This window comes from Epinephelus moara, chromosome 12 (genome assembly GCF_006386435.1).
Source record: "Epinephelus moara isolate mb chromosome 12, YSFRI_EMoa_1.0, whole genome shotgun sequence".
In the NCBI taxonomy this organism is placed as follows: domain Eukaryota; kingdom Metazoa; phylum Chordata; class Actinopteri; order Perciformes; family Serranidae; genus Epinephelus; species Epinephelus moara.
This window is the reverse complement of record NC_065517.1, coordinates 28,767,137-28,793,030: the sequence shown is the minus strand read 5'-3', so window position 1 is coordinate 28,793,030 and position 25,894 is coordinate 28,767,137. Positions and strand designations below refer to the sequence as shown.

The following is a 25,894-nucleotide window of genomic DNA, read 5'->3' as shown; positions in this document are numbered from 1 at the left end:
ACATTTTCTCTGTCTAATGATGAGCATGCATCTGGTGAGTTTAGTGCAGGGGTGTGCAACCTTTTTTGACTGGGGCCAGATTAGATCATGTGAAAATACCTGTGGGCCAGCTGCTTCTCACATCATATGGGTTTAAAACAATCACATACAAATTTGACAAAAGGAATGGTTTCATGTTTTAGTAAAACTGCCCAGCAGGAAACTAGGTCACCAACTGTTTGCCGTTACTTGGTACATGTCTACAAACTGTGTGATTGTCCTGCCATAATGAGGTGAAAAGAAGAAATGCATGGTGAACTTGCTTGATGAACCAATATTGTGTATTTACAGTATATAGTATATTTTGAAAGACAAGTCGCAGGCCTCGATTGGCCCCTGGGCTGGACTTTGGACATGCCTGGTTAAGTGCAAATAAATGTTATTATCTTAATACATTCATACAGTAAACTTCTGATCAAAGACCTTAATTGTCTTATGCTTTATTGGAAAATAAATCTACATAAGACTGTATAAACAGGCAAGATCGATGTTTTGCAAAAAACATCAATGCAAAATCATACTACTGCTACTACTAGACTGATAATAGTAATAATATATATACATATATATATATATATATATATGTATATAAATAAAACAGCAATGTATAATGGGAAGCATAGCCTAATCAGATATTATAGAAGAAAAACAAAACACAAACAATTAATTTATTTATTTTTAAAGGGTAATTTTGAATATACTTTTTGTTTCATTTTTTTTTTTTTTTTTAGAAAGTTAAGAAAATATGTATATACTTGAGGAAAAATAAAGCATGGGTATTCTTATAGAAAACGACATTGGTAAAAAGAACATTTTCACCATATCGGTTATTTTTATATTTCAGTATAAAATCATAACATAAAAAAAGAACTACCGGAAGTGGTCACCGGATTACTTGTGACGTATTTCCGTCATCAGTGAGAGAATGCGTCGCACTGTAGCATCAGTAACTCAATGATATAACCGTTTCTAAACGTTTTTGTAACTTATTTTCACAACGATAGAGGTATTCATTTATTTCTCTAACGGATAACAGTGTCTCGCTACAGAGTTGGAGTTCAGTCTCTTTGTTTAATGCGCTCTGTTCTGGTCGGGAAATGAAAATGTAACGTTGAGTAGGTTAATGCTAGCTGTTAGCTTTTAGCCTCTCAGGCCCGGCTGAATGTGAACACAAAGGCCGCGCGCACCGCCTCGCCGTTTCAGAGTCACGATAAGGATCAGGTTACTGATTCTGCTTTTTAACAATGTTTCCCTCCTGGGGAGGCTATGGGGCACCCCCGTCACAAAACTTTGGAGGGCCTGGGCCCCGGAAGCAACCTGGCGGCGGCCACGCAGGACCGACATCGGGTTTCGGCGGCTTCGAGGCCCCCTCCTCCGGCGGCTCCATGTTCTCCAGCCTCCAAGAGCAACACCTCCAGCAGATGCAGCAGCTGCAGATGCTGCACCAGAAACAGCTCCAGTCTGTGTTACAGCACGGCAGCAATGATAATGCGTACGGTGGTGGACACCCGGGCGGATATTCAGGACCATCTTGGCATCCAGACGGCGGTGCTGGACCTCCGCCGTACTATATGCAGGACGAGATACCTGCTCAGCTGAACAGAGGTCCCCCTGCACCTCCGGCGGGACACCCACAGCCTCCTCCCCTCCCACCGCAACCGCAGCCCAGCGATCCTCAGCCGCTTCCTCCCCCTCCAGAACCCCCGACATCCAAACCACCAGAGAACAACAGTGCTCCCAAAGCCAAAGAGGTCATCAAGAAAGATCCACCCACAGTAGAGGAAGACATCTCCTTACCTTTGCAGGTAATGCCTTGTATCTTCATGTGTTGCCATGTTTTGGCAACGATCACTTTGCTCAACGGGAAATCAGAACTTCCACCAGCCACAGTGGCAGGTAGACAAAAAAGATAACTTCCAACCCTGGTGCACACAAATGCACAAGCATCATACCGTGCATTTCAAACGTGGAAGAGAATCAAAATATATTTAAAGTCGTGTAATTGATAAACAGACTTGAATTATCCATATTGGGATGTATTTAATCACATGCAAACTGAACCAGTATATCTAGCATAATGTTTTGGATTCAGAACCACCATAACTCATACACTGAGACTCAGTCACATGATCCACTTGCAATGCGAATTTGGGGTGTCTTGCTCATATCAGCAGGGAGTGGATCAGGGTATGAGGAGGGTGTGCTCTGGGTACGCCAGCTGTTACATTTATTTAATATATAAATATTGATTGGACTTTAAAAAAAAAGTTTTGTTCCTTCTGCATAGAGAATACTGGCAGATGATTTCAGAATCAAAGAACAGATAATAAAGAGTAAAGCACCTGGATTGGATGAAAAAAGTGGATATTTTTTAATCCTACAACACAGATTTTGAGAGCTGTGCCATGATGGACAGTTAGTCAACAAACTAGACTATCAAGTCTGAAATCTGAGATGTTGTACTTGTACTATTGTATATGCAGAGCCTGAGGTTGTATTACTGAAAACAATGGAGAGAAGGAGTCTTTATTATGACTGTGTAATACGATTAAGCTCATTTTCTTCTGTTGAATTAAAACAATATTACTTAAAGAACACACAGATGGGACAAATTAAAGGAAAAACCTGAATAAAAGAGTGATGAAAAATATTGAATGCTGATGCTTTAGTGCAGCAGTGCTCACTGAATGGTTTGGTGAGAATGAAATTGACGGGAATTAAATGCTGCAGCCTTTACAGTCAGCAGATTTCAGTCCAGCTGAACACCTGTGGACGAATTTAGACCAACCTGTAAGGCGAAGCTCTCCATCACCATCTCTATAAGAGAATCTGATGCTGTATGTGCTTTTGTAATGTCCAGTTATGGTAGTTTTTCTTTCTATCTGCCGTATTCAGGTCTCTCCTACAAAAGAGATCTCGATCTTAATGAGATTACCTGATTAAATAGAGGTGGTATATATAAATGAGGAATTATCTTGTGTATGGATGGTGTTCATCCCTCTAATAGAGTTCCACAGACTTGGCAAGGAGCATTGCAGCTGTCCTGGAGGCCTCCGGTTGCTCAACTGCATACAACAGAAGAAAATATTAATTTAACTCGGCAGTATAACCTGGTCTGGTTTATATTTAATGTGGTCAATATGAAATTAGAGTAGAGCTTTATGATGTGCAATGCCAAGCATGTCAACACATATTAACACTGTAAATTTTATAGTTAAATCAATATTTGTACATTAAATAAATGTTGCCCGAATTGGTTAACTATATTTTTTATTTACATTTTCAGAAAAGTGAAATATGAGCAGGTGAAAGACTTAATTTCTGATGCCATTTTTGTTTGTTTGTGTGATTTTTAGGCCATTGACATAAAATTTGAAATTGTAACCCTATTATGTCACATTGAGCAAGGAATGTGCAGGTAAAACAAGAAAAGCAAGATTCCTCAAACAGATGTCCCTGTTTTTGTTTCACACAGGAGCAACAGCAACTTTGGTACAAACAACATCTTCAAAATCTACAGAAGTTAAAACAAGAGAAGGCCAAACAGAATCAGAAAGACAGTGATGGTCCTGTGCCACCACCCCCTCAAAGCCAAGCTGTGCCTCCTCTCCCTCCATCAGAACCGCCAAAAGGTGCACCTCCTCCACCCCCTCCGAAAGAGGAGCCCCCAGCACCACCTCCACCTCCTGAGGATACAAAGGTAAGCATTACTGTAATGTTATGGTGGTGTGAATGTAAGAATTCAAACTTGGCATGTACTACTGCTGAATAATGCTAAAGAAGTTGTATATGGCCTTGTGTGGCTCCAGCAGGAGTCCCTCACTTGAGTCATCATGGGTTGGAGCTAAAGACTATAAGGTTGAACACAAAAATCTGGGATGTGGAGTTAGAAAGAAGTGAGCTTACTAGACTTGTGTCACCCTTACCCCTCATCTCTGTTTGAGGCTAATTTTGCCGCTACTACCAATGTCAACAACAACTGGTTGACACTGTCATGTGACATGTGAGGCTTCTTAGTTGTGGGCTAGGGGTGCATTGTATCTGTTAAACTGTTGTGACAAATATTATGAACTCACAACACTTAACACTAAAGCAACACCATAATATGTATTGATTAATATTCATAGTGACAACATTATCTTAAAACATTTTACGTTATCTTAGAAAATAAAAGAGCCATTGCTTTTTTAATGACACCGTCTTTGTATGTATCGCAGTCTGCCATCCCTGGTGTTGCTATGTCTTACTCCCACACTGCACTTTCAGACCTTTTCTTGAGTCCATCCATCGAGAGAGAGAGTATGGACTGAGGTTTTGACGCAATACAAAAACACTCCTCAATAGCGACGCCCTGTGTTATTTTATATATGAAGTACACTGCAGACTGACATCTCTCCTCAAGGCCTTTTTCGGTCGTGACAGTAACAGAGTGACTGGTGACTCATAAACGGGTCCAACGTGGGTTGAATGTGTATGTGTCCTGGTCCGCTTTATTTACTTCTGGTGTATGAGATTTCTGTCCTCACTGCACTGCGATTTTCTAAGTTATGATAATCGTGTACTGGGTCCCAGTGCCGTCTCACTCCATCCTCCTGTCCTTGCAGTTCTTGTATGCGTACAACTGAATTTACATACAGTAACTATTACTAACAGCAGAGCATTGTCAGGTGAAACACTGGGTGTTTTTGCAGCTTCATCGGATTGGATTGTGATGTTTATTACCATTTCAGTAATATCTGCTGCCACACATTCAACACACAGCTCTGCTCGCCCACCAAAAGCAGCTCAAGTCTGTCTTCCTCTTTTACCACCTGCAGCACGACAGTATTGATAGGCTGTTACTCGTGATGGGTAACCAATCTGATAGAACTGTGGCAGCAGAGTAAGAACTGAGTGGTGACTACAGGCAGAGAGAGGCAGCGAAATCTAAGCCAAAGTCCCTATTTTACAATTAATTTATTTTATCGGCTATCAGATAAAATAAATAATTATTCTAATCATCTTAAAAATGCAGAATATTTGCCTGGCCGATAATCTGTTGATCCCTATGCCAGATTTGTACCTGAGCTTTGAACCATTCAGGTAGCCTAGGCTGGGCTAAAATACTTCCATTTAAAACCCAGCATTTCGTTTTTTGTGCAGTTCAGTACAGTAATTTGACCCATGTTTATAAGTTTGTTGCTTTTTGTTCAGTGCAGTAATGGCTGTGCTGTATTCAGCAGCCTTTTAAGAACACATCAAATCCAGTTTTAAACTTGGTATACAAGAGATATAACATTATTACTGGATCTAAATATGTTTGTTGTTTGCATGAATTTACAGAGTGACAATGTAGGAAATTCACCTACATATACGGACACCGTAAGTCCCACCAACCACTCACCCATCATCATATTCATAGATATTTAACCACATGTAATAACATGTGGTTATGTGAATGCTGCCATTTCATGAATATGTGAAATTCATAGGACTCGAGCACAGTCATTCATCGTTCTATATTGTTAATGACTCCCACCCCATTGATGGTTATTGTCACACCTGCCTGGTGAAAGTAATGCACTTGTATACATATTTTTACCCACCTCTTGTTTGTCTGTAGGACTGGGAATAGTTTGAAATTTCTTCAGTATCATTGCAAAAAAAAAAAAAAAAAATTAACACCTTGCTTTGCTGATTGTAATGTTTATCAAGAATTTTTTGAATAAAGTAAGTCAAAATAATAGATGCACCGATCCATTTTCTTTTTGGTTCCAATCCACCTCAGATATCTGAATTTGGACATAAATGTTGCCATTTACATTAAATGACTGTGTAAAATGTTCTCAGTCGTGCCTTGCTACCATCTATGAAATGTCATCCCCTAAACTATCCTCAGTTATGTCACAAATATTCCCTGTGTGTTACAAAGATATGCTTTGCTTCAATCTTGTCTTATTTCTGTTTAAAGCCCGAGGTCCCACAAGACCCAGAGGAGGCTGCCCGCCTGCAGCAGTTGCAGGCTGCAGCAGCACAGTGGCAGAAGGTACAGCAGCAGAGAGCAGGCTTACAGTACCAGGCTCTTATGCAACAACACGAAAAACTTCAGCAGATCCTGGAAAAGTACCAACAGCTGATTCAGCAACCTACAAACTTACAGGTGAGTGAATTGTAGTTTCTTTGACAGCTACTATCCAGCTAGTTACTTTTCCTGGTCTGAAAATGACTGGCAGCCTTTAGAAAATGACAGGTGAAAAGCAGGCAAAGTGTGTTTAGTGGAACCAAGAGACACAACAACTCTGATCACTGAGGCTGGTAGCATTCTAGAGACCCAGGATGTCATGTCTCAGTAATTTTTATGTTCTGCATGTACATATATGATAACATTTAAACCAAATGTCCTTTGTTGCAGTCAATGTCTCCTGAAATGCAGCTGAGGCACTATGAAATGCAACAGCAGCAGTTCACCCCTTTATTCGGGGACTGGGATCGCTCCTTCGCCCTGTGGTACGAGCAGTTCCAGACCTATCCCCACAAAGACCAACTGCAGGACTATGAGCGCCAGTGGAAGCAGTGGCAGGAGCAGATGAACGCGACCAATGCCCACCTTCAAGAGAGGGTGGCCACCCTCACTGCCATGGTGCCATTCGCCTCAAGCCAGTATAGTAGCGGGATGATGGGACAGTTTGGCCAGTACCCTGGACAAGACATGCATATGCAGCAGCAGTCAGCAAGCCTGGGTGTGCAGCATTCCCCAGTTGGTGTTGGTCCCAACGCTCAAGGTCCACGGTCTGCTGGCTTTGGGCCACATTCAGAACCACCTGCTGGTCCTCCTGTGAGAGGAGTGGGCCCTGCAGCCATGGGAGTCAGACCTCCAGTGCCCCCCACCATTCAGCCACCAAGCGTCAACAGCATCAGAGGTCCACGGTCAGTTGGGATTGTTTTGTATTACTGTGTTGTATCTCATGTTGACAGTGAATATGTATTGTTTTATATTGTTAGGTTATCACTAAAGAAGCTTTATTAATAATAATGTTGTCGTACAATTTCTGTAGTCCTGCTGGTCCCACCGGAAACAATGCTGGTTTTGATGGTCCTCCAAGATTTGACCAGCCACAGCAGCGCTTTGATGCTCCCCCAAGGTTTGACCAACCACAGAACCGCTTTGAAGGTCCCCCAAGGTTTGATCAACCACAGCAGCGCTTTGATGGGCCCCCAAGGTTTGATCAACCACAGCAGCACAGCAGCGCTTTGATGGGCCCCCAAGGTTTGATCAACCACAGCAGCGCTTTGATGGGCCCCCGAGGTTCAACCAACCACAGCAGCGCTTTGATGGCCCCCCTCGATTTGACCAACCAAGGCACCGCTTTGATGGTCCCCCCAGGTTTGACCAACCACGGCAGCGCTTTGATGGTCCCCCCAGATTTGACCAACCTCGATTTGGGGGGCAGCCCAGGTTTGAACAGCCCCAAAGGCTCCCTGTCCCCCAGCCTCTAACTGAACGCCCACCTGTGCCCCAGCAAAAACAACAGCAAGGTCCCCAGCCTAAGGCACAACTTGCCCCTAAACCACCAGCCAGTATGGATTCTAAGACTCCTGGAAAGGCAGCGGGGCCGCCACAGTCTGAAAAAGAAAAAGTCAAATCAGAATCAGGTGGTAAGGCCAGTGCTGACGACTTGACAGATGACAACTTGCTTGGAGCTGAAGGCTTTTTTGTCCAAGATGACCCTATTCCTCAGACATTACAAACAAAACCTGAGGAATCAGATGACAAAAATGCTTCTATCAATACCGAAAAACCAAAACCTGGTACAGACAAGCCTCCTGTAACTGCTCCTTCTACTGTAGTATCAAAAAATACTGCTCCACAAAATTCCCACAAACCAGAGGGACCATTAACAAACAACAAACCCCAATTGCTTCCAAAGCCCCCTGGAATCCAACAGGACCCACAAGATTCTGTCCATATGCAGTCAAGGCCAGATCCTACAAGGCCTCCTCCTGGAAGGGGACGAGGCCAGCCCCCAGTGCCTGTCCAAATGCCTGGACGAGGACGTGGGCAAAGGGTCTGTGAAGAGTTTAGGGGGCCGAATACTATGCCACATGAGGAGGATATGGAAGAAATGTCTTATGACTACGTGCCACCCGAGGAGAACTTGGAGATGCAGGAAGAGGAGGAAGACTATCACTGGCACGATCCTTCATACGAGGAGTGCGGTGATGAGGAATCGGAGGTGCCCCCTGAAGAAATGTGGACATCAGATGGACATCACTACTCGACAGAGGAAGAGTATTATGAAGAACCAATCGGAGGACCTCCTATGGGGAGAGTAGGGCCCCCAATGATGAGAGGAGGGCCCCATATGGGAAGGGGAGGCCCACCTATGGGCAGAGGTGGTCCTCCTATGGGTAGAGGCGGACCCCCTATGGGTAGAGGCGGACCCCCTATGGGTAGAGGTGGGCCACCTATGGGTAGAGGTGGGCCACCTATGGGTAGAGGAGGGCCACCTATGGGTAGAGGGGGTCCACCAATGAGTAGAGGGGGACCTCCAATGGGTAGAGGGGGACCTCCAATGGGAAGAGGGGGACCCCCCATGGGTAGGGGAGGACCCCCAATGGGAAGAGGAGGACCACCCATGGGTAGAGGAGGACCACCTATGGGTAGAGGAGGACCACCTATGGGTAGAGGAGGACCACCTATGGGAAGAGGAGAGCCAGTGGAGATACACTGGGAAGAACCTGAGTCAGCAGAATACTCAGAGGAAGGGGATCCTTACTGGGGAGAAGGGAGACCTCCAATGAGAGGCATGAGACCCCCATTTCCACCCGGCAGGGGTCGTCCTCCACCTGGACATCCTGGTTTCATGCACCCAGGAAGAGGACGCCCCCCTCACCCAGCACATGGGCCAATGGATCACGAGTCATTAGGTCATGGAATGGAAATGGATGATACTGAAATGGATCCAGAAGGGTACCATGGACATGACCCTCATAGCCATCCGATGCATCCTGATGCAGGAAGAGGCAGGCGTCGTGTACCACCGCCTCACGAAATGATGGATCCTATGGAGGAGCCATTGTACGATGAAGGCATGGAGAGAGAATTGGAGTGGCAGCCGCCACATGGCAGAGGCCGTCCTCTGCCTCCACATGAGATGATGGATTCCGGAGGAATGAGGAGGAGACCTATGGGTCGAGGGATGGCAAGAGGCATGTGGCGGCCAGCTCCAACACATGAGGAATATGAAGAAAGACATAGTGAGGGTTTTGTAGCGGACTATGGTCATGGAGAAGAGGGGTATCGCTGGCGGCCACCAAGGGACTATCCTCCTGATGACTTTCGGCATGAGGGCAAGTACTATGAGTCTGAATGGGACAGTGAGCGTCCTCCTCCTGAGAGGGACTATCCCCCTCGCATGCCGCCACCTGAGCCCTACAGAGATGGCCATTGGCCAGAGGAAAGAGAACGAGGTCGCCCATATCCTTATGATGAACATGACAGGGAAAGAGGGGAACTTAGAATTTGTGAGTATAGGGATGAGCCACCGTACCGACAAGAAGAACCACCATACCCACCACCAGCACCGCCTTCAGAATGGGATAGACCTTCAAGAATTCCTCTACCACCAGAGAGAGGGTATTCTGCTGACTATGAGGATCGCAGAGCTCACTATGATGAGCGTAAAGAAGAGCCTCCTTTGGATATACGGACACCTTTACCTCCCGCTGTACCTGTCACAAATCCTCCAGAGAGCTCCGTTGATCCGACATCTCAAGGACCAAGTGGAAATGTACTTGCTCTGTCCCAGCGTCAGCATGAGATCATCTTGAAGGCTGCTCAAGAGTTGAAACTTATAAGGTAATTTGTAGACTTTTATCATTGATCAACACATTATGTGCTAGGTTTGCACAAAATACATTACAACTTGTCTTGTGAGATCTAGCCACACACAGTGCAGTGTTATTATTTACCTAGGTTTTGAAATATCCAACTCTGGGATTTCTGCCACCACATAAAAACAGTTGAGATGAAATTTTAACAAGCTTGGCTGGCCTGCCTTTGCACTCTGTAGTCATTGTTTTATTTTAGTTGCAGCTCTGCTATATTGCTTGTGTATTATCTACTTTACTTTATGGTCTAATGGATTTGGGGGATTCTGGGGTGTCAACAGGGAATTGCAGGAGGGGAAGACACCTGGTGCTGAACCTCAGTCTGCACCACCTGACATCCTGTCTGAGCTTCCTGCTGGTCTTCTTGGTTTGGAGATCCCACCAGACGTTAGGAATGTTTTGAAGGTAAATTATTTAGCTTTGTTAGTTCCATTAGTAAGAGTGCATCACTGTAAGACAGGCAAGATCACTGGTTATGCACATTGGTACTAAAGGACCAGCATGGCCACTAGAGGATGCTAGGCAGACTTTTTTCCATACATTTTTACAAATGTATTTTTTAAATTATATTTTTTATTGTTGTTATTGTTATTTATATAAACATGGCTGGACGATATGGCCTATAAACAATATCATGATGTTTTTTAGGCTAAATCGCAATACACGATAAATATCTAGATATTTTAAAATCTCCCGTAAACTACTAAATTACTAAATAAACTACTGTTAAACTGAAGAAAAAATACTCTTACGATTAATAAAGTACTGATATAAAAAAGTTAAAGTTCTGTTGTAATTAAGTTTTTAAAAAGTACTATTCTCATAAAATTAAAGAAAGTACAGTTAGAACAAAGTTAAATAAAATACTGTTATAAAGATAAATGAAGTTAAATGAAGTACAAATAAAATTAAGTTAAACAAAACACTGTTAAATAAGGCTCTGTTATAATAAAATGTAAGTGTGGCTGTAATGACATAAATCAAAGCAGAACCACTGGCACTTTTATTCTGAAGCACGCGGCTCATCTCGGGCTGGAAGTATTGATGTTTTTGTTGTGAACTTGGAGCTTCCCGTCAACAGTTAGCTGTTAGCAGAAAGTTCAACTATTACAGAGGAGCTGTTTAATGTGAAGATTTATTAACCGTGACTTGGAAACAAACTAACATTCCTCCAGTTCATATATCAATATTATTTGCAAGGCCCACTGGTGCTCCATGGTCGCAAAATACAAATAATTGGCCGCGGTCTGGAGCTCTGCAGATACAGAAACATGCCTCACCTGCTCACAAACTATCGTCCAAGAGAATGTGATCTGGATGGGCAAGGGGAGTGTGTGTTTGACATATCATGTTTGTGCAGGTAGCTTAAAAAATTACATGACAAGTCATACTATGTGTCTGTGATGAGTGAGTCTGTGAGTATAATCGGTATATCACCCACCTGTATAATTATATACTTTTTTATATTTTTTACTTTGCCATTTTGTATTTACCTGTCAGATTAGTATCATATTAAATCTGCCATCCATAGGGAATCGGTACTACTGCTCAGACAGCTGTAACTGAACCTGTGTCCTGGGATCCTAAACCTGCTGCAACAGATTATCAGCCATCTCTCTCTGTATCCACAACTCCACTGATTCCAAAGACTGTGGATTATGGGCATGGGCACGGTATGAGCAGCAAAGAAACACATTTGACCATCTTAATAGATAAACAACAGATGTAGTTTCAGGACTTTGTTGTGACATTAAACCTTAATGTTTCAGAGCCCGGAGCCACTGTTGAGCGAATCTCTTATGGTGAGAGAATTATATTGAGGCCTGACCCTGTGACATCAGACAGGGGCTATGAGAAAGGTGAGTCTCTGTCCCATTAATCTTTCCTGTCTCGAGTCAAACAGAGCTTGCTTTTGCAGATTTCCAACCATTGTTCATTAATGAACTGTTTCATTCTCCTAGAACCTCTCAGAGATCCTTATGGCAGAGACCCTTATTACGAAAGACGATCGGACCCCTATTTGGACCGCCGGGATTACAGCAGAGAGAGGGAATTATACAGAGAGAAGCCACCTGAATATGAAAGAGAAAGAGAAAGATATGAGAGGGAGCGCTATCCGCCACGAGACAGAGATGACAGGTAACGTGTTCCTTTGGTGGCCCTGAAACCCTTCTTTTTCCAAACTGTGCGGAAGTGCACTGTCTCCGTACATGTGTAATATTGTTTTCTGTTTGTCTGTCTTTTGATTCAAGCACACAGTCCATGGTTGAAGAAAGGTACAATATCACATTGTGTCACTACATTGTGATTAGTCATCAGTGTGTGCCAGTTTGAAACACGAAATTCTGTTGGCATCACTTAACAACGCTCTTCCTCTGTTTAGATCTCCACTGGTACCTTCTTCACGCTCAGGATACAGGGACCGAGAGCGGGAACTTCGGGAGAGGGACCGAAGTGGGAGTCGTGATCGTGACGAACATTATGGAAGGCCTGGCTATGACAGACCTCCATACGAGCGCAGCGGACTCGACCGCGGTGTGCCTGAGCGTTACGGCCATAGCTCCTCACCTTACAGTAGGTTCAGTCTCTACATCTGTTAACAGACGTGTACTCACGTTCTTCAGCTGTGTTTGGTGGGAATTTATTTCACACTTAAGCCCAGTTCAGACCAAAGATTCCCAACGAGATGAAACTGGCTTAGAACGTTGAAGAGAAAAGCTGCAGCGGTGTGAACTGGTCTGTCTCAGCTTTTATGCTGACTGATGGAGTCACCTGTGACTCAGCTTTTCCAGTTGCCAGTGGCTGGTTTTAGAATGTAAGGCACGTCACCTATTTCAACAGCCAATCAGCTCGTAGCCAACCTTGCTGATCAAGTCAGGTAAACTGTCTGCAGATGGCGTGTTTGCTTGCTGTGGCATTCTCCTATAACAGCCCTTCATCTCTGCCAAGCCTGTCTAATATACATCCATGCAGCTGTTGACACGTATTTCGTCTTTGTTGGATGGTGGGTTGCTGCTACTTCTCGCTGTATGTGCACATGTCAAACACACACACATACTCATTGACTTATTAATCGATTGAGCTGGATGCTTACATTTTTGTGGCTTACATTTTTGTGAATCGGCCCATCTGAAACTCAGTTTCATCACTACTCATCATCACTACTAGAAATGCAACTGTAGGAAGTATCTCACTATCCTCATACATATTCAAAGAGGCTACAAATTATATTCAGCTAAAAAATATACCCAATAGGCTGGAAATCAAAATGGAAGTACATAGAATCGCTGCTATGGAGACGATACACTGTTTTGTCTAGTTGCACTGGTGTAAACTGCAAGTTGTCGTAAGTTTAGACTTATCTTGTTGCAGATCTGCGGTCTGAACCATAGAAATAAAATGAGAAGGGAGGACATTGAGCTGTTTGTCGTGGTCATTTGACTAGTGCAAAAGTCAATGGCGAGTGGCGTCAGTGGGGCCATTAATTGTGTCAGACTTACTAGTTTGAGAACTCCCTTTTGGCCCACTGTTATTTAGTTATTTTTTCAAATAATGCATTACTCTTTGAAATGTTACTGTTATTTCCCTTTTTCTTTTGTTGCCTTTAATTGCCTGGTTGTTGAAACGTGATGTACTGTAGCTGCCTTCAAAGAACGAGTGAGAGCCGCTGCTCAGTAAGAGGCAGAGAGAGACCGCAGGGATAAACAGCATGCTGATCGGCATATTTTAACATCTAACTCAGTGAAGTTACTGACTAGATAACAGTTGGTGATTGGTGAAACAGTGGACTAACTAACTAGGTGACTACGAACACTAAGTAAGCTGGTTTTGGTGACTTTTATTTTGTTTCTGTGGAGTTTGAATGAGGTATGTCTGGAGTTGGCCACTGCTTGTTTGATTTGAAAATGCATCTTGGCATAAGAAAAATGTACATACTAGAAAAGCACTCAGAGAGTGCAGACCTCCGCCAAGGAAGTGATATTCCCTCCCCCTCTGCATCAGATTTTGCAGCCTGCATCACAATTAGGTTATTTGCATCACTATCATTATCACTATCATTATTAGTTAGGTTATATATGCCTTCACCATGGAGACACTGTGGTGTATTTATTTCGTTTTAATTTTTTACCAACACAGAATATACTGGGGTTTTTTTTATATTTTTGACTTTCTTTTTTCCAACACAGAACATTAATTTCAACTTTAGAATTACAATATTTAGCAAGTAGAACAAGACGTGCTTTCCAGCCACCAGATGGCGCTATTTTCACCATCTTAATTGCTGCTGAGGCTGTCAGACCATAGACTTAATTTATTATTTTATCCACTTTGCTTCATCCGATCACCACCAAAATTTATTTATTTATCATCTGTTTCTTGTCCCATTATCCACCTTTCCTGAAAATTTCATCAAAATCGGTTCATAACTTTTTGAGTTATTTTGCAGACAAACAAACAAACAGACCAACACCGGCGAAAACATAACCTCCTTGGCGGAGGTAATAAATGGCTCTTATGTTGATTTGAAGGGAATGTCCATTCTACTCTTATTCTGTTTCTATGGTCTGGACTGGGCTTTAAATCACAAATTTATTTCTCAGTTATTAAAAGTTTATCTATCGTGGGGAAATAGTGCCATTCAGAGAAATGCTTGAACTGCAATCAATATCACACAGTAGACAGGAGAAGTTACCAAGACGACAGAGGGCCTCCCCCTGCACCTGCCCTTCCGCCTCCACCTCAGCCGCCTCCACGAGTCGAGAAGAAACCAGAAATCAAGAATATTGACGATATCCTCAAACCACCTGGCAGATCATCTCGACCTGAAAGGGTACTAATAACTGCTGCAGTGTTTCCTGATTTGACAGTATCACACTATCACACTCAGTATCATACTGAATACTAATTTAAGTGATTCATTTTAACAGATTGTCATCATCATGAGAGGCCTTCCAGGAAGTGGAAAAAGCCACGTTGCAAAGCTCATACGGGTGAGTGGAGTCATACCAGCAAAATAAATACTCACAGACCTTCCCAAGAAGATGTTTTTTAACATGACAGTTATCAATGCCTTTTAATAACAAAGCAAACTGAATCATGAGAACTTTGCTTTTCAATCTTGTTGGCGTTTAGGATAAGGAAGTTGATTGTGGCGGCGCACCTCCAAGAGTTCTTGTTTTGGACGACTATTTCATGACGGAGGTTGAGAAAACTGAGAAAGACCCAGACACGGGGAAAAGGGTCAAAACCAAGGTGAGTGTGACGTGCAACGATACCAAAGTGGTGCTAAAATGTATGCAATTGGGAACCAAATTCAGCAGCAGTTAACAATATAAACAATGTAATACAATAAAAAAATCTGTCTTGCAGGTTCTTGAGTACGAGTACGAGCCGGAGATGGAGGACACGTACCGGAGCAGCATGCTGAAAACGTTCAAGAAAACTCTGGATGACGGCTTTTTCCCCTTCATCATTTTGGACACTATTAATGACAGGGTTAAACATTTTGATCAGTTCTGGAGCGCAGCTAAAACAAAAGGCTTTGAGGTGAGTAGTGTTCACAAATGTGTCAGAATCGAAAGTGTTGTTCCAGTCTGCCCTGTGCTAAAGAGGTTTTGTTTTCCTTATTTCAAGGTGTACCTCGCTGAAATCACCGCAGACACACAGACTTGTGCGAAGAGAAACGTCCATGGGCGCACACAAAAGGATATAACGAGGGTCTGTAATACCAAATAACTGTCTCCGAAACATTTGTAATGAGAGAGATGTTCACTGACGATCCTACATACAGAATACATTTCTTATGGAGCATATTATACGCAGATGGCCAACAACTGGGAGCCTTCGCCACGTCATATGGTGCGCTTGGACGTCCGGTCGCTGCTTCAGGATGCTGCTATAGAGGAGGTGAGGTCTTCAAAGCTTGTCGGTTCTTGTAGTTATAATTATAGTTGCCTGATTTCTGACAGAATTGGCACAGACTCAGTTTCCATCTTTAGTCTGACATTGTGTCCACTCTAACAGATTTCCATGGGGAGAGGGATTCAATTTTCCTTAAACAGTCACCAAGAAACCAACATATTCATGGGAACTTAACGTCATTTTCAGTCCATACTGATGTGTAACCGTGTAAACACACTCGCTTTGCTGGGGTTTAAAGAGTGAAGCACAGAGTGGGGCGATTCAAAGGTCTGGACACTAACATGTGCTTGTGTTATTAGGTTGAAATGGAGGACTTTAATCCTGATGACGAGCCCCAGGAGCAGAAGAGAGAGGAGGAAGAAGAGAGTGATATGGTAGGACACGGAAAGCTTAAATATATGGCCACATAGTTTCAGAAACATTTTTACTTATTTGTATTCCCATCTACCACATAAGGCTTATCCAGTTATTTAATTTATTATGTAGTAAATATAAAGTTTTCGAGGAAGAGCAGAGCAGAGAAAATATAAGGGAGCTAGACAAACACTGTACTGAATCATTTTAGAAATAAATTAATAGGTGCAGCAGTCCATTAACTAAAGGAGCAGTTGCAAGATTCCTGTTTAGTTTTTTTGTCTTTTTTTCCTCAGATTTCCTTGTTAGTGAAATTTGAAATAATTTTCTTCTTCACATCAATGTTGTTGTGTTTTTTTTTAAACAAAGTTTAATTTTTGAAATTGATATTGTTGCTGTAGTACCACCACCAGGAACAGTGTTCCCAGACTTTGGCCTCCATTATTGTGAATGAGACTTGACCATTATACTAAGTTCAGATTTTCACTCATGGAAAGACAAAAACAAAAAATACAAAAGACAGAAATTCAATGTCAACTAAAAAGTCATCATTGAAAAAACATGAAAAAATGTCTTATCTGTTTTTTCTGTCAGTCCTTTCTAAAATCCTGGGATTTTAAAAGAAATGAATGAATAATTGTAATTTATCTGCCAAATGAATTTTACAAAGATGACGTAAATATTTCCCTCTGAAAAGAAGGAAAATGTTTACAGAGATACTCTGATTTTTATACAATCCCAAAGCAAATAATATAGTTATCCAGTTCTGAACACGTACAACTGTTCTGGTGAAATTTGAACAAACAAACAAACAAAAAAAAAAGTTAAAAAAAATTGAATTACCTGTACTGGTGTTGATAACATCAGAGTGGTGGACTTTGTAATATCCACAACTCAATGCAAAGCACTCAATGCTTAGTTAAAGATTTTGAAAGTTTAAATGTTTCTTTTGGTACCACTCTCAGGGGAAATTTCCCCATATGGAGTATACAAAGCTTGGGACTATACTTGCGGGGCAGGCAAAGTTTCATGAATTTCTGATCATGAAAAGTCATTTTCATGAGAAGGGGAAAAAAACAGCTGAAACAATAAGCCTGCATAATAATCAAACAGCTAACAACAAATCTGCCTTACCATAAAGCAGCTATAATACATATTTTTCTAATAACAATGTCTCAAATAATGGAAAACTATGTAACAATGTGAAAGGGGTTACTCGCAGTAATAAACCAAACCTATAGATCTCATTGGCTTCATGGAGTGTTATAGTGAGCAATTGTTTAGCTGTCAAGCTCACAACTTCACTGTAACACACTGCACACAACCTGCTCAGCAGCAAACATCAGGCACATAGCGAAGCATTTTAGCAGCTTAAGAGCCAGATACTTTATTTATGAGTTTGCACTAGTGTCTGGTAAGCTGTAAGGAGAGCATGACAACATGAAGGAGCTCAAATATCAGTAATGGTGGGAGGGGGGAAGATGTGCACACCACACGTTGTGTTTGTTTGCTAAAAAGTTCATGCACTTTTTGGGGTCATAAGACGAGACAAGGCAGTGTTACTGCCACCAAGTGGACCGGAGTGGCTACACTCTTATTCATGGGCTCTCTCAGTCTCATAATGTTCCACTTGGGAGCGGCTGCTTAATATCAAACCAGTTTAAAAAGTTGTTGCGCCAGTCCAACCAGACCATTAAGGTCCCATTAGTGCCATTAGGTGGCATCTGTTAGTATGGTACAGCTGTAGCACAATATCGACTGGTACATGAAAATGCCTTAGTAACATAGAAGATTGTTTTATCAGACCATTCTTGTTTGAAAATCACAAGCTCTGCACTGACTGTGCTGTTTCCATCTGTCATGTTTATTATAATATGCCTTAATATTTCTAAACCACTTTGACTGTAGTTTGTTCAAATTTTTTTTTATAAAAGTCCATTTTGAATTTTTAGACATTTTGTGGTACCTTCGTGGTTAGCACTTAGTGCTGAAGTGCAGAAAATAATATTGTTTCTAGGGTGTATGAATTAAAATCGAGCTGCTTTGATTATTGTTACAATCAGCCAGTTGAGGCCTGCAGTTCCACACAGAGCATGCGTGTCGTCTCCCAACGTGTACTGTTGATCATGAAGCTGAAATCACCCTAACCTTAAACTGTACTGTCTGAACTGCAGGTCTAAAACTGCTGCATTGTGGCCCTGCACATTAATCACAATGTGTCAGACTTTTAAGTCTGCCTGGTGTGATTGCTGAAACCATTAGTTCTCACATCCAGATAGTTTAAATAATAATGGTAATTATAAAAATGCCCCTTAAGCCCTTGTGAGAGTTTTCTAGCACCTCTGGTGTCTGAATTCTCAATAATATCAGAGCAGTAGATGCAGATTCTTTATTTAAAACAAACCACTCTTATTATTGAAACAAATGACATGATACCACTTTCCAACCGGCTTGTTTAGATTTTATAAAGAGTTTTGATTTCTTCATTTGTTGTAATTTTTTCCTGACATCTTGAAAAATAAAGAAACATTTACAACAAATTAAAGTTACAGACATCACACTGATTTGAGAAGTCCTCAAATGTCACAATATGTGTCTCTGTATCTGTACTGAAGCTTTTATTAAGCTCTCCTGAAACCAGTTTTGTGTCCCACAGTGGACCACAATTATACAGACTGTGTAAATACAAAGTCAGTGTTCCTTGTTTGCAGAAATACTATATTTACATTCATGCTACAAGTCAGCAAAATCAAATCCTATAACGACTGTCTCTTTTCAGTCACAAGAAATTAAAGGTTACAACTTAAAGCTTTGCTTAAATCTCTAGAACAGCTACATCCAGGAGCATCAAACACTTTATCTAATAAGGCTGTCGCTGGTCCTCAGTGTGGTGAATGTTTTGCATCCCCAGGACAAACCAACACCATGGAGTCAACTTTTACGAAACAAAAAGTCTCAATTAATCTTCCTTATAGCATAGTACACTACTTTATTCAAGCCACTATATGTTGGCTTTTGGCTAATTTACTCTGAGCTAAGTATGATACTTTAAAGGGACCAATGATGCTCAAATTGCTTTTATTATAATTTCTATAACATAAAAAACAAAATTATACTTGGAGTCCGTGTATCAGTACATCAGTATTGCCGCTGAAAATAGCAATTAATTTTACCACACCTGGCATCAAAGTTGGATGTAGTCAGATATTGTTTATTGCAGTTGCGACCACATCCAGCAGTGATGTCATGTTAGTCAGAAGCGCACTGTGAGGTGCTAAACTGCACAGAGTGTGGACAGAGCATGCAGCAGCTGCTGCTTGGCAGTACAAGCTGGAAATCCAGTCTGTATGTAGTTTTGTTTTTTGTTAAAGGTTCTGTATGTGATATTCAGAGCATTAATATAGCAGCAAACAACTATTAAATGTTTTAGGATGTTTAGTGGACTGATGGTATCCTGAGTGGAGAATGAAATCACAAATCAGAGCCTCTGTTTTCTCTGTTACGGTCCGACAGTCCGACCGTGCGTGCCTGTTTTTGCATGTGAGTTCCTGTGTGTATCCCACTGGCTAGCTAGTAGCTGCCGCTCTGCAGTGACCTCATACAGCGGTTACCGCTGATAAACCCGTCCTGACCCACTGTGGCCAAATGTCATCATCGCAGATGCGTAACACCCTCCAGTACCCCACATGTGAACAATGTAAGCTCTGTCAGCACTGTTGTCATTGTGTCGCTGTTCAAGCTGTAAGCACCGTTAGCTGCTAGCCACAGCGCTCAGACACCTCCATGTTGAGAGCTGTATGTGGACAATCCTGGCTCAGACTCTGAATCACAGATGTACTCTGAATGTCACATACAGCTACTTTAAATCTGATTATTTTTCAGTAAAGTCTGTAGAGAGGCTGTTTGTCTTGTGTGTAATATTTTTATAAATAATCTGAACAGACCTTTGAGTCTGTTGTCCTGTAAAGCAACAGGATGCCTCCTTTTTTTAACTTTAATCAACATTCTTCAGTTTGCACAATAAACAGGAATCCAGTGTGCCTTAACTCAGATTAAATCTGAGCAGATGCTGTAGGAAGACGAACTACCAGCAACACATCACTATCCTATATGTTTTCTTTTTGTCATACTCATAACAAATTGAGCAGTACTGATATATTCATCTTAATTTTACACACTTTAAAAAAGAGTCAAACAAATGCTTGTTTTTTTACAGTATGCACCTAACGCATACTGAATAAAAAATCAACTTCTTCAAAGCTCCTACACACGCAACGTCCACCCACACAGGTATTTTCACTTCATGCACCTGATTAGACTTCCTGCCAGGACTGAATGGGTGTGTACAGACTGCGCTTGATTGTCTTTCTGTGACAGCAAAGCTCCGCCCATCTTTAACCTGAGCAGAGGTCTAATCCGAAAAATTGAAAACACCTGTGTTAAAGTTTTTAAATTTTTGCACAAAAATTAAAAGGGGTAAAAACATATATGTTTTGACCGGTGTAAATTACATTCTACAAATAAAAGAGAACCAAAGCAAATAATTAAATAATCAGCACAACAGCAAATTCATGTCAAAAATAAATAAATAAATAGATGAAAACATTTTTGAATACATATCTAATGTGGAATTTAACAAATTACCTCATAATCTAGTCTGTGAATAGACTTTTATATCCAGTGTTCCTTTTCTTGAAGAGACAGGGGAGATTTATCTTGATATAGTAAGAAATAAAAAGATGTTAGAAAGTCTCTTGTCTTCACCCATAGGGATGGAGATTGATAAGATTTTCTTGATACCAATTTCATTATGGCTTTTGCTTATCAGTCTGATTCTTTATCGATTCCCTCATTGATTCTTGATCAATTTTCTCTGTGGGGAAAAAAATAGACCTATAAGGCATCAAGGCAACTTTTTATTACGTCTGAGTCTGACCACAGTGTAGATAAAATGAGAGAATTTTTGTACAGCATTCATTTTAATTTAGATTTTCTTGGTCAGAGAAATCTGCTCAGCCTGCCTACTTGGAGTTAATGTTTTTGTAACAAGACATTTACCCTCAGTGATGGATGTGCTGCTCAGTTGAGAAGCAGTGGCACTTGTGTGTAGAATGTCAAATACATGACATTCCAAGAATTTAAGCCCAGTTTGATTTAATTGTTTTACAGCATACAACAGCCAGAAAAACATGGCAGCATCATTAAAAGGAATTGGAGGCAAACAATTCCGATGGATCAGAAAATTCGGAACTGGTTCTCAAACAGAACTGGTTCTTAATTCCCATCCCTATACACCTAAAAGGCTTTACAAAGAAAAAGGAGTTGATAGGAAAAACAGCGACTTGGAAGGGACAAAAGTCCCTCAAATTCTTAAAGTCAAAGAGAGATAAACTGACCTAAATGTGTTGTTGTTTGACCGATGAAACCATCAAACATGATGTTAATTATAACATTTTGACAGAGATGGGCCATGGAGGCAACTATTATCAGCTTTACTCATTTTATTTCATCACTCGTTGCAGAGGCTGTTTTGTCTGTCATATATTATATGGGGCAAAGGTTTTGCCTGGGTTTATTGTCTTTGATAAAATAATTAACTTTTTTTTTCTTAAATTAACATCATCTCAGCTGCAGTAAAAAGAGGTCGCTCTTTGAGTGATGTACCAGACATTCACATGCTGGTCATGATGTTTCAAAATTGAAGCTTGCAGCTATCCAGAATAACTTCATCCAAAGGAAACAAACCTTCGAGGTGTAATTGCACTCATTTTAAATATATATTTTAAGTTCCACAGAGTCCTTACTGAGGAACTGGGTAGTGCTGGCAGTGGACTGTTAGCAGTTTGCTGTTAACTAGCCAGTCAGATAGCATCAGTGTCATTTGACAGCTGAGGATTCGGAGGGATGCTGTTGGAAAAGCGAGTGTGCTTTTTGGACCATCAACATATTTATGATTTGTTAACAAAGCTGATATTCATGTTTGAGCAGCTGATCTGCAGACTCAGTCAGAGGGGCATCTTTCTTTGTAATGTAAAATGTGTAGATCATTAGCTCACACATGCAGACTACATAATAGGAGATTGAAGTGCTCTTTTTGCTGTTTTATCCTCTGACAGAAGATGGAGGTTTGCCACGTAGCAACAGAGTTTGTGTTCTCCAAAGCAGAGCACAGCTGATCTCCATTCTTACTTTTCTTTTACATGTAGCCACAAACACAGTTCAGTCTGAACACATTAGTTTCTCTCAACTTGCAGGAGCAGTATATTTGCATGCCACTGTTACATTATGTGTCTTAACTAGTTAAGTCCTCATCCGTCAGTCGCCTGTGTTGTCTTTTGATAAACCAGTCTGCTCTCTTTTCAGCCTCCCCTTGCTGTCTCTCTCCCTCTCCCTGTATCACCCAAATGTTTAACCACTGTAGTGTTTCTTTATATAATATAGGGCTACATTCCAAAAAGCAAATGGGAGATGGACACGTCTGAGGCAAAACTTGGTAGGTACTCCTTTCTGTTATTCTTATTATTATTATTATTCTGTTATATTCATTTTGTTCATGATGTTTATGGTGCCTTGTAGTTTTATACCTGTGTGTGTATCCGTGCACTAAAGTGGGATTTATACTTCTGCGTAGAGCCTACGCTGTAGCCTGCAGTGCACCTCCCCAGGAATGTCTACATGGCGCATACCTTCTGTCTATTTTTGTAACTGAAACCATTTCCCTCGGTGGAAACGAAGCTTCTGTTTACTTTAATTTCACAGATAAGAAACAATAAATTGTGATGAGTAGAGGAAAAGTCTGATAGCCGCTAGGCTAATTTACACAATGTAAAATGCCATAGCCTTGTGCTAATAATGTTAGCTTGTTGTATTTGTGGGGAAAATGTGTCCAGCAAAAGACAAGTGTTTTGTCTGTGAACGCTGCGAGTTATAGTGAAGCTGATTTGTGTTTGAAACTTTAAAACTGTTACTATTAAGTCATGTTTAATGTGTGTTTTAGAGGTGTAACTGCAGAGTCACAGACACACCACCGCACAAGTATAAATGCTCACAATGGCGTAGGCTCTGCATAGAGCTGATGCACAAGTATAAATCCCGATTAAGGGTGGGCAATATATTGAATATACTTAATGTATCACAGCTTGCTCCACTTGGGATAGATAAAATGACCATATTGCAGCCATCAAGTGTAAATTACAAATTACATTTAAAATAAATGTAAATGTCACGTCTTTTTTTTTTAAGACACAGCATTAGACTTGCTTCAGCATTTCAGTTTTCTCACTCTCTCCTGTGGCTCTCTCCCTCACACATAAAGAAAGACTCACACAATACATCACATACACTCCTCCACCCATTCATAATTTGACTCTGCTCTATATTTAAAGTTTATGTTTTTGGATAGGATGCAGTGATGGGCTATCTATGAATATCTGCACAGTTCCATGTAGCCAAAATGATAGATCTGCACAGCAGCAGATAACATTCAGAGTTTTCAGGCATTTCTCAATCTAAGGTCATAAGAGTGATGTTTGGAAGGATTTTGACAAAATAAATGAATGTGCAGAGCAATCTATATAACATTTAACATGCCAATCATATCTCTACAGTCTGCAGTGCAAAAAGGAAGGTTAACCCTCAGCCATGCACGTATTTTTTGCTTGGATGTTCATTTCGGACCTTTTTTTGCAAGTACTGTATAATAATTTAATGTGAGTGCTCTATTTGAGTGTGAAATACTTAAAATACCTATCCCTACTTGAGAAGAGAGGAAGAATCCTCTTCGTCTTTTTCTTGGCTTCTTACCATTATCTGCCTGGTGCTCTCTGACAGTGACACAGACATGCCATTGGAATTTCAAGAATAAAGGCAAATCTTAAATCTTGACGATATGGATAAGTGTTTTCACTTCGTACATCAATCCAGATCAATGGATTGTTACACCTCTAGAAAACGTGAATGTGGTCATACTTTCTACGAATCCCACACCAGACAATCGAGGGAGGAAAGTGACCAAGAAAACCACCTCTAGAGTTTATTGTGATTAAACTTGTCAGATGTTATTGTATGTGACTGTATGAGAAGCAGGACGTTGCTAAAACCGATAATGCTGAGTGACTGTCTGTCTTTTCATGGACAAATTAATGTTAGGATGACAAGGTTTGAGTTTTCATGGGACTGACAGAATAGTGATCTTCCATTTATACAGACAAGTTGGACGGTCTGGGGAGCGGTGGGAAGAGGAAGCGTGAAGACATGGCAGACCTGGAGGACTACCTTCAGCTACCAGACGACTATGCCACACGTTTGTCCCAACCAGGAAAGAAAAGGGTAAATCGCTATGCTGTGCTACAGAACTGTTGCTTTGCTCGTCTTAAATGTATTTGTTTGTCAACGAAAATACAGAAAGCTCAAAATCCAGGTACTCCAGGGCTATTTTCAGTTTGGAAACTCACCAAGTTGTATAACCTTACTTAATGAAGCTGATTTGTCTTGATGATGATGCTCTGTCATCCTCTTCCTGGTCATAACAAAGTACCCTGGTTGTTCTGTCAAGGTTCGATGGGCTGATCTTGAAGAGCAGAAGGAAGCGGATCGAAAGCGTGCTATCGGCTTTGTGGTGGGTCAAACAGACTGGGAGAGAATAACGGATGAGAGCGGACAGCTGGCACAAAGAGCTCTCAACCGTACCAAGTATTTCTAAGAAGATAATCGTATCCCCCCCTTTTCCCCTTCATGGAAAGGTGTGTATGTTTCTCTTCTCTATGATGTCATTAGGATTACTGTAGATGTTACTGCTGGCTTTTAAAAGTTAGTCATCAAATCAACGTTTTGAAATAAAAATGGTGATTTGTGTCACATTTACAACATTTAAATTTATAGTAATTACAGTTTTCACGACTTGATGTTTGGGACCTTTTCTAATTGCATGTCCATTGAAAATGTACTTTATGGATCAACAGTTTCACCAAGCCGCTTCTTAAAAAGGCTTGTCTAACATTTTCTGAGCTTATATGCAGGAAATAGTGAATAAAATGCTTTTGAGTAATTCAAAAGTGACTTTGCTAAGTTTGATTGCAAGCCTATATTTTTTAAAAAATACCTGTAATATCTTCTACAATGATGCAAATACAGTATAAATGGGAGTGTCTGAATGCACACATTTATTGGGAAAGAGTTTTCTTAGTTAACTTGATCACAAACTAATCTGTCTTTGGCCAGTGAATCAATGATTTCTTTTTCTTTCCGCAGGTTTCCACAATGTGAAAACACTGAAGCTTACCTGTGGTGAAACAAGAGTCTCATCGAGGTCACGATATCACCGATAGTATCAATTTTTTTAGTTGTTTCATTGATGAGGATACAGTATAGGTTTTTTTCTTATTATTTTTAACCGGGCCCTACGGTTACTCACCGATCAATTTGTAGTTTATAACTCTGTGCTTCTTCTGGTCATGCATTCTGTATTAAGTCATGTTTCCTGCTGTTTTTTACTCTTCATGCTTCCTGTACTGTTTACCTGTAGCACTGTTTCATGGCCCAGGCATACTTGAAAACAATAAAAGTTTCACAAATTTATGGTGACCTGGGGAGTCTTTCTTGCAGTAGAGCCTTATGAACAAGAGGCCTCATGTGTGTTTGCCCACAAAACAGTGAAGGAGAATGTGCTAGAAATTAAACAATGGCCTGAAGAATAATTATTGACATCTGT

At 41.1% G+C, this 25,894-nt stretch overlaps 1 protein-coding gene across 1 annotated transcript; it reads left to right on the top strand.

Annotated features, from left to right (window-relative positions):
• Nucleotides 1-893: 893 nt before the first annotated feature.
• Nucleotides 894-24,926, top strand: ylpm1 (YLP motif containing 1). The gene is given in 21 exon segments (XM_050057659.1): nt 894-1,844; nt 3,515-3,739; nt 5,990-6,178; nt 6,431-6,945; nt 7,074-7,254; nt 7,257-9,877; nt 10,191-10,314; nt 11,441-11,582; nt 11,679-11,768; nt 11,871-12,048; nt 12,293-12,483; nt 14,586-14,740; nt 14,838-14,900; nt 15,043-15,162; nt 15,280-15,456; nt 15,544-15,627; nt 15,733-15,816; nt 16,131-16,205; nt 22,627-22,678; nt 24,392-24,513; nt 24,740-24,926. Coding segments are annotated over 21 exon segments (6,096 nt in total). The 5' UTR covers nt 894-1,283; the 3' UTR covers nt 24,887-24,926.
• The last annotated feature ends 968 nt before the right edge of the window (nt 24,927-25,894 follow it).